The 10,151-nt window shown below is 38.4% G+C and overlaps 1 protein-coding gene across 1 annotated transcript; it reads left to right on the forward strand.

Moving 5' to 3' along the window:
• The first annotated feature begins 6,358 nt into the window (after window positions 1–6,358).
• LOC144293270 (olfactory receptor 4C11-like) lies at window positions 6,359–7,273 on the forward strand. The gene has a single exon (XM_077864357.1). The coding sequence runs from the start codon at window positions 6,359–6,361 to the stop codon at window positions 7,271–7,273; it is 915 nt and encodes a 304-aa protein (XP_077720483.1).
• Window positions 7,274–10,151: the final 2,878 nt, after the last annotated feature.

The following is a 10,151-nucleotide window of genomic DNA, read 5'->3' on the forward strand; positions in this document are numbered from 1 at the left end:
TGGTTTATCCTCTGATAGATGGCCTCAGATTCATTTCTCTATACACCCTCCATTGCAAAAAGTGGTTATTTTTCTATTTGTAGAATTGTAGCAACTTTTTCTCAGATCGCCAGTTGATTTTGCAGTTGTTCGGTATGATTTGTTAGGTATCCAGCTGATTTCCAGAGACGAGAGAAGATGAAGGTCCCCTACTCCTCTGCCATGTTAAGTCTCTCCCCATTCTGCAGCTTTAAATAGGTGGTCACAGAAGTCTTCGTGGCAGACATCACGTTGGAATAAATACTTGAAGGTGGTGAAGGAGTCAGTCATGTGGATATACACTACAGTAATGTCTTGGAGGGTATGAGGCTAATGAGATGGGATCCTTGAGAGTACTAGGTGAGATCAAAGAGGAATTGTTGGGTCTAGATCACAAAGAGCCTTGTAGGTTGCATTACATGTCTTCCTTTTTGATGAAATGAAGTGGAGCACCATTGGAGAACTTTGATCAGAGAAGAGACGAGACATGACTCACCTATTTTGTCTGATATTAGTATTTCTGCCTTAGCTTTCCTTTTGCTTCTATTTGCATGGTAAATGTTTTTCCAGCCCGTCTCTTTCCACCTCTCCGTGTCTTAGTTCTGAAGTGAGTTCAACAAAAGGATATAACCATTGTAATTACTGGGACCACACATGTTTTCACCTAAATGAATTAAACAACTACTAACAGGCACAAAAGAAGAAATTTGCAGTACTGCAATAACAGTAGGGAATTCTTATACCTCAGCTCCACCAATAGACAGATCATCCAGACAAAAAAAAGAAATAAACTAAAAAGAGTGGCTTTGAATGACGTATTTGACCAAATGGGCCTAAGATATTCAGAACATTATATCCCAATGCAGCAGAAGACATTCTTTTCAAGTTCACAGGGGACATTATCTTGAATAGATCTCAATTAGGGTACAAAACAAACAAGACTTAACAAATTAAAAAAGTCTGAAATCATATTACACACCGTTTTTGGTCACAGTCGTATAAAAGTTGAAGTACTCACAAGAAGAAATCTAGAAAGAACACAAATACATGAAGCAAAGAATCCTACTCCTAAACATTAAATAGGTCAAACTAATAATCAAACGGGAAATCAAAATATTCATGGAGACAGATGAAAATGTTAAGGTGTTAATATCTAAAAGATGTAAAGAATGTACATAACTCACCACCACAAAGACTAAAAATCTTACTTAAAAAATGGACAGAGAACCTGAATAGACATTTTTCTAAGAAGATAGAGAAATAACAATTTAACACATGAAAAGATGTTCAATGTCACTCATCATCAGGGAAATGAAAATCAAAATCACAGTGGGATGTCACTTCACACCAGTCAGAATGGCTAAAATAAAAAGAAAAAAAAAAACAAGAAATAAAGAGTGTTGGCAAGGATGTGGAATAAAATGTACCCTCATACCCTCTGGTGGGAATATAAACTGGTGCGGCCACTGTAGAAATCAGGATGGAGGTTCCTCAAAAATGAAAAATAGAAAAATAGAATTGCCATATGATCCAGTAATTCCACTATTATTTATCCAAATATATTTTTGCAACAACATGAATGGATTGAGTCAGTCTAAACATAAGTGAAATTCAGACAGACTAAGACAAATACCATATGAATTCACTACTATCTATGTAGATTTCAGAAAGAAGACAAATGAGCAAAGAAAAAAGGTCACAAACAAAAAATCTCAGATTCTTAAAATATGGAGAATAAAATGGTGGTTACCAGAGGGAAGGTGGGCAGTTAGGATAAAAGGGTGAATGTAATTGAGAGAACACCTGTCGTGTTGAGCACCGATAATATATAGAATTGTTCAATCAAAAATATGTGCATGTTTTGTAGGTAAATTATAACTTACGCGGCTTTATTTTTTTAATATTTTATTTATTTATTCATTAGAGACACATAGTGAAAGAGGCAGAGATACAGGAAGAAGGAGAAGCAGGTCCTTACAGGGAGCCAGATGTGGGAGACAATCTGGCACCCTGGGATCACGTCCTGAGCCAGAGGAGATGCTCAACCACTGAAGCAGGAAGGCATTCCTCCTTAAGTTGCTTTAAAAACAAACAAAAAAATCAGTAAAAGCATTTTCAATTCCAATTTTCTATCTTTTCTTTACATTTGCCTGAATAACTTCAAAGTATTATAGAAATTATAGAAATCGTAATTAGTAGTTTTCACCGTAATTATATTTTACCAGTATTATTAAGATTGAAAATAATTATTATATCTACAGTATCATTTTACTATCATTACAGATAGGAAAATGAGAGAAGTTAAGAGGTTGCTCAAAGTCATAGAGACGTTTATTATGAAAATAAAACTCAATCATATCACATGTGTTGGAAAATGTACCTGGGCTCAGAGGTTCGTGTGCTGTTAGAAAAGATTTCACTTAAAGAGAAAAGTCTTTGGGAACTTTTATTAGTCTCTACTTCATTGTGACTTGAAAGGCATACTTTCTCCTTAGACCAGGGACACCAGTGGAGCAGTTGGTCACTGAAATGGGATGGGTCCCTTTGGGAGTCTAGGAGGAGAGATGGATTCTGTGGACAGGATCTGTCAGATGATAGCCTGTCTGGGATTACTTGGCCCCGTGGTTTGCATTGATCCAGGAGGGACTGAGCTAAGTAGTTTGTAGAGGAAATCCTCTGGGGTTGGGTGGGAAGGGCACAGCCCTTATTCCTCCAAAGGCTGGGTATTTGTGAACTTCTGTGAAATCTCTATATATCTATTGGATATCTATTGGAGGACGAACAAATGTTTAATCCATACGCTCTGCCAAGGAATTGTTTTGGGCATAGAGCTGCCTTTAGAGATTTTTCTATCATAGGATTGTGGGAATAATTCCTTTATATTCTAGAAAGTTCTAACAGTAGAAATAAGAAATGTTCTGCTGATATTACAGACCTCATTGAAGACTCTAACCCAAGCCTCTAGGAAAGATTGGCTACCTGTGGTGTATCTTCTCTCCACATAGATCCTGCAGTGGAAAGCTGAGTAGAAGTATTCGAAGTACAGATTACATGTTTCAAACACACTGCATATGATTCATCTTCAAGAGAAAAAACTATGGGCTCTCTATTGGATCTCATCTCCTTCTGTACAAGAAATAGGGTAAGTTTAAAAACCCAAGTAATTTACTTTTTTTTTTTTTTTTTTTTTTTTTTTTTTTAGTAAACTACATTCATTCTCTTGATTCCCATTCAGTACTGAAGTTTCTGATAGTTGCCATTATGTAATTCTTTCAATCTTTGAGAAGCATGATGTGCCAGGAAGCTTATTTCTCTCAGTAATGAGAAGATTCTGATATGTCAGGGTTTCTGCCTTTCACTGTCCTTGATGCAGCACTTTCTCAGGACCAATTCTTATCAAATGAGGGGTACATTGAAGGGTGTAGAGGAATAGTATCCTACACAGGTGGATTTCTTACTTGCAAAGCTTAAGGTCAGGAAAAGGAAAGGCTGTATACTGACCATGGCAATCAGTATTCATAGAAAGTGTTGTTACCACGATTCTATGGCACTATGATACTCCTTGCTCTGATATTAATGACTGTAATGTTGGCTGCCCAAACCCACTGATACCTAAGAATTACATTTTCTTTCTGGTGTTGGAGTGAGAGATGTTCTCCAGAGTGGAGGAATGAGAAGAAAACTCTAGTGAAATCCTAGGATGAAGTGCTCCTTTGTCCCTTGCAAAATTCTTTGCTCAGCCTTGCACTGTGTATTTACATTTAAGTATAAATATAAATGCTGGTCTCTCTCTCTCTTTTTTTTTTTCTGACTCATCAGGATTTTCCATCCATTTGCTAGTCAGGACATGTACTGGATGTGTCCATGGTTTTGTTCCTTACCTATGTATGGTTTCTGGCTTTATGCTGGCTCTACTCGAGTGGCTGGTGTCTGATGCTTCTCATGGCAGTAGTGAGTGGAGTGTCCAAGAAGGAGAGGTTGCCATGGAGCACAAAGGCTAGCGTTCTGGTACTGGTTTCTTTTTGACTGATCTCCAGTAAATTGCCTGCCAGCCTATCCTGAATTACCCAAATAGAACAAAATGAGCTTGCTTTATGGAACATAAAATCAAATGAACACAGATATTAAAACAAAAATGAAGAAGGCTATAATTAAGGATTGATTCACTACACACAGACACACAGACACACAGACACACACACACACACAGTTTTTACCATTGGAAAGTCGTTAGCAAGAAGGTTTTCTGAGAAGATGGCATCTGAACTGGGTTCTGTGTGCACAGTGAGAGGAAGGTCTTTGTCACCAAGAAATCCTGAAAATTTAGTGAATGAGATGGTATGTGGGTATATTTATGAAGGATAGTAATATCAGGTGTGGTTGGAGCACACATGCCCAGAAGCGGGAAAGGAAAGTGGTCGGCAAGGTTATGGCAGTGTTTGAGGGCTTTCAAACTCATGGTGAGTATTTCAGCTAATGCATTAGAAAGCCATAGTAACCATTTTATCATTTTCATGATTCATCATATTTTTATACTGTCCTTTTCAAGATATAGCAAAGCAATAAAAAGAAGTAGAGGATAGAGGATGAGGACAAGAGAGAATATCTGAAATTGTGTCCTTTCTTTCTGTTTAGAAACATGGAGTGTCCACTTAATGAATACTGGGATTGGCCATTTGTAATACTGATGTTTGTGAAATACCAGCTTGATTTTGTGGTATGTATGAACTAATAATTCTCACAGTGCAAATTCATATGGGTATCTCATTCAATCTGCTATTTTTCCCAACAAAATGATGTAAGAGGTTTTATTCAGAATTTAATGAATATTAGACACTATGTGAAAAGAATTATTATTTTCTATATTCTGGGAATCTAAATGATTCTGCTTTTAGGGTAGTGAAAATGCTCTGTATGATATTATAATGATGAATGCATGTCCTTAGCATTTATTTAAATCTGTAGATTGTACCACAGGAAGAGTGGACCTAAGGTTAACTCTGCCTCTGGTTGCTGATGGTGGGTTATGGTTGGCTCATCAGTTGTGACAAGTGTGCCATCCTGGCAGAAGTGTTGATAATGGCAGGGGTGATATTTTGTGGGGGCAGAGCTATATGGGGACTCTTTGTGCCTTTCTCTCAGTTTTGATATGAATCTAACACTATTCTAAAAATAATAAATCTTAACAATAACAACAAGAGCATAAGGAGCAATGACAAAATGATCCTATTAAAGCCGACGAGAGGTGTGTAATTTTGCTACACACCCCCCTTCATCCACTCCCAGAGAAACAACTGAGAGTGAGCAATTCTGGTCCTTCTGTGAGAGAGCAAGTGACAGATCTGAAGCCACCACTGATTTGCTTTGTTGGGGCCACAACGGATGTACTGGTATGCTTTCCACTGTTTCTCAGTGCAGCAGATACAAAGATGAATGTTTTCAGTGCAACTCTCACTTCTTAGGAGGTGGGCACTTTATTATAGATAGGCTCAAATTCCAGTTGGGCTAAATTTGTATGTCTCCAAATTTTTTTTTTTTATTATTGGTGTTCAATTTACTAACATACAGAATAACACCCAGTGCCCGTCACCCATTCACTCCCACCCCCCGCCCTCCTCCCTTTCTACCACATCTAGTTCGTTTCCCAGAGTTAGCAGTCTTTACGTTCTGTCTCCCTTTCTGATATTTCCCACACATTTCTTCTCCCTTCCCTTATATTCCCTTTCACTATTATTTATATTCCCCAAATGAATGAGAACATATAATGTTTGTCCTTCTCCGACTGACTTACTTCACTCAGCATAATACCCTCCAGTTCCATCCACGTTGAAGCAAATGGTGTCTCCAAATTTTATATTTGACCACAGAAATATATTCCAATTTCATATCCTGGTTTTCATGGCTTTGGCTGGAAGGAAAACTTGCTTTTCCATGTTTTTCCACTATGACTTTCCCACATGAAATCTCTAGTGTAGACAGATTTCAATTTTTCAGATTAAGGCTAAATGTTAAGGCAGCTAATTCATTTGCCCAGGAAAGTACAATTTCTGCCATTTTCAATCTTTGTAGAATTCAAAAATTTTGAAGGATATTGACTTTTTATTCTCCAAATGCAAAGGCTTTGATCCAATTGGGTTAGTTTCTGAATCAATAGATTGATCTTGGAAAGGCATGGACTTCTGCAGATTTACAAAGATTCATAGGAAATTAAAGGAAGTTGGAGTAACATGGAGCAGATGAGGAATACAGAGTTCAACCTACTGATCTCTCCATAATGTGACTTCTTCTTCGCTTTGCAGCTTAGGGTCTTATCAAGGTCACCTTACCTGCAACCAACAAAATGGTGATGAATAGCACTGTGAATGAATTCATTCTGTTTGGCTTGACACAGGATCCAAGAAAACAGAAAGCAGTATTTGGGGTCTTCTTGATGTTTTACCTTGCCACACTGTTGGGAAACTTTCTCATTGTAGTGACTATTAAAAGAAGCAGGACCCTTGGGAGTCCCATGTACTTCTTCCTATTTTACCTGTCTTTTACTGATGCTTGCCTCTCTACAACCATTGCCCCCAGATTGATTGTGGATGCCATTTCTCAGAGGAAGACCATTTCCTACAATGAGTGCATGACTCAAGTCTTTTCAGCCCACTTCTTTGGATGCATGGAAATCTTCGTGCTGATCCTCATGGCTTTTGATCGCTATGTAGCCATTTGTAAGCCCTTGCGATACACAACCATCATGAACAGGCATGTCTGCAGTGTGCTGGTGATTCTGGGTTGGGTGGGATCCTGTATCCACTCTTCAGCACAAATTTTCCTGGCTTCGAGATTGCCTTTCTGTGGTCCCAATGTGATTGATCACTATTTCTGTGACTTGCAGCCCTTGTTGAAACTTGCTTGCATGGACACTTATGTAATAAATTTGCTAGTTGTTTCTAACAGTGGAGCCATATGCACGGTGAGTTTCATAATTCTGCTTATCTCCTATGTTATCATCTTGTACTCTCTGAGAAACTACAGTGCAGAAGGAAGGCGAAAAGCCCTTTCGACCTGCACCTCCCATTTTATTGTGGTTGTCCTATTTTTTGGCCCATGTATATTCATGTATACACGCCCGGCAACCACATTTCCAGTAGACAAGGTGGTGGCAGTGTTTTATACCTTTGGGACACCCTTGCTGAACCCTCTGATCTATACACTGAGGAATGCGGAAGTGAAAAATGCCATGAAAAATTTATGGTGTAGCAAAGTGTGACTTCTGCTGATGCATGATATTCAGGGATTCTAATGTATATTTCCTTAACAGTTTGGTTTTCCTTCATGGACAGGAAAGATAAAAAATTTTTCCTTCAGGATTAAAACCAATTAGTATTTGTAATCATGCTTTTTTGTACATTTAATTGTATTTATATTATTAAATAGTAATAAATATAAAGACTCCTTATTCTGAGAGGATTGCATTAGAATAAGATTACTTGGGGATCTCTGGATGTCTTGGCAGTTTAGCGCCCGCCTTTGGCCCAGGGCGTGATCCTGGGCACCCGGAATCGAGTCCCACGTCGGGCTCCCGGTGCATGGAGCCTGCTTCTCCCTCTGCGTGTGTCTCTGCCTCTCTCTCTCTCTCTCTGTGTGTGTGACTATCATAAATAAAAAAAAAAAAAGAAAGAAAGAAAGAAAAACCTATCATAGACCTTAGTTGAAAGGTTTTGACATCTGGTCATAGTCAAGATGAATATGTGAATAACATGATAATTTAGCTTCCTGGATCAATTTGCCTTCAGAAGGAAAGCATTAACTAGTGAGAGAATGATTGTGTGTGTGAGCACACACCAATTCTTTGTCTAAGTTTTATTCTAGCGTAATGAATGTGGTCAAGGTGTTAATCCATATGTAACTGGAACTTAATGTAGGGGGCTGTCTTGACAACCTGGCATTTGGAGAAGGTGTTCTAAGAAATTCTGCTCTGGAATCTATACTTGAGCTTGCCTCACTGAGGAATCTACATGGAGGGACCCTCAACCTCTAATAAAAGCTTAAATATTGGTGAAAACCTGTACTGTGACTCGAAATTTTCTCAAAATTCTGTGAGTGGTGAGAGAAGGAGAATCTTATACTTGGCAGTGATGGGTGGTATCAGCCCCTCAGCTGCCTTTTCGGGGGTCGTTCCCATTGCTCTTCACAAGGGAGAAAGAAGAGACAGTGAGGGGGTTTGACAGCAGGAATATGCAGAAAGAAATACACAGAAGGGAGGATAAAGGGGAGAAGGGAGGCAAGGTGAAAAGCAAGAAAAGGGCAAGGAAAAGTGGGAAATTTGTCCACGTTGGAGAGCAGAAGCTTTGCCTTTCTTATATTTTGAGAATCAATTCTGGATGCATGGACATTTGCAGGAAAAAAAAAAAAAAGCGAAGTCTCAGTATCTCTACATCTTGACTTAATGTAGCTTACCTCCCTTGACTGCCAAGAGTTTTTGTTTGGGTATCAGGAAAAAAAAAAAAAAAAGGTTTCTTTCTGCCCTAATATGTCTGAAAAATCATAATTCAGATTATTTTGGAGAACTCATGATTGAAAAGTCTGTTTTAGTTCATTTCAATTTTTGTCTTTTGTTTTTATATGAGAATGTTTTAAAATATACATTTTCACCTTTGAAGATAACCCAACTGATATGTATAATACATACCTGCCACCACCACTGCCACATCATAACCTATAATCAAGCACTTCCATGTGATGCTCTTTCAGTACCTGAGTTTATAATACCCAACAAAACGGCACCAGGAAGTATTACTTTAATTGATATAGGCTAATGAGAAAAGAATGAAATGAATTTCATAAGTATGTGAAAAGTTTCTGCCAATGGAAGCACAATGTTATCCTGTCCCGCCAAAGATGCCCAGTATTCTTACATAGGAAGTGGTGTTGGACTAAAGACTTAAGACCCGATGAGGACATTTATCAGAGAATGAATGAGGACATTAGAGAAATATTTGTTTGCACTCACATAAAAGATACATTTTCATGAACAAATTGGTATAATTAAACTGTATCTGCCAATGGGGAAGATTTCAAAGTGAATTGGGTGGGGATTGACATGAGGAAGTAGTCATGAGGAAAGGGGACAAGGAATCACTCTAAGCATTGGAAGGGGAGAAAGGAAAGGAAGTCTGAAAATCAATCCTTGAATGTTCAGGGGTTAAAAAAAGAAAAGGAATTCATTAAAGATCCAAGAGAGCTCTTAGAGAACCGTTTTTGTGATGTCAAGGGTGAGGGGAGCCATTTGCAGTTCTCCTCACCTCTACAAGGAGTTGGAGGCTTCTTGGTTAGCCTGAGGCTGTCCTAGCACTCCCCTGATCTGTCTCCTTTCCCTAAAGGGTCCCAGGAGTATGTTGCCAGTCATCCAATAGTGAAAACGATGTTTCCAGTATTTTGTGCAGCTTCTAGCTACTTTCAGCAAAGGGGAAGTTCAGTGACTGCATTATGTCCAGAAATTTAAAACACTACATTTTCTTTGAATCGGGTTTGTTTTTACATTATTAAAAATAATTATGAGCTATGAAAAAAGGAAACAAGTGCACTCTCCTTCCATTCCATCTCCCATGTCCCGATTCCTGCTGTAACTAATGCATTTTTATCTTTTTTTTTAAAGATTTTATTCATTCATGAGAGAAAGAGAGAGAGAGAGAGAGAGAGGCAGAGACACAGGCAGAGGGAGAAGTGGGCTCTGTGCAAGGAGCCCGACGTGGGACTCCATCCTTGGTCTCCAGGATCAGGCCCTGGGCTGAAGGCACCGCTAAACCACTGAGCTGCCGGGACTGCCCTTATTGAGTTTTTGACATACTTTCTAACCTTTTTTCCAAATTGATAGTCATTTATCTTATTATAATTTATTTTCATGTTGATACTTTCAACCTCATTCTATATTAAATTACCAAATTTATATTGTTGAATTTGTTTGCATGGTACTCTCTGTCCTCTTAACATATTTGTTTATTCTGTGGGCATACTCAATTTGATATCATACTACAGCTTTATGATATATTTGCACTTGGTTCTTCTCCCTCTATCCCCAAAAATCCTTGATTCTTCTATACATTCAACCATATGTACTTTAGAATCTTTTACTCCATTTCCATGCA

This window comes from Canis aureus, chromosome 21 (assembly GCF_053574225.1).
Source record: "Canis aureus isolate CA01 chromosome 21, VMU_Caureus_v.1.0, whole genome shotgun sequence".
Lineage (NCBI taxonomy): Eukaryota > Metazoa > Chordata > Mammalia > Carnivora > Canidae > Canis > Canis aureus.

What these genes read in the sequence shown, in the direction of transcription:
- LOC144293270 (XM_077864357.1), top strand. Translation starts at nt 6,359, where the DNA reads ATGGTGATGAATAGCACTGTGAATGAATTCATTCTGTTTGGCTTGACA.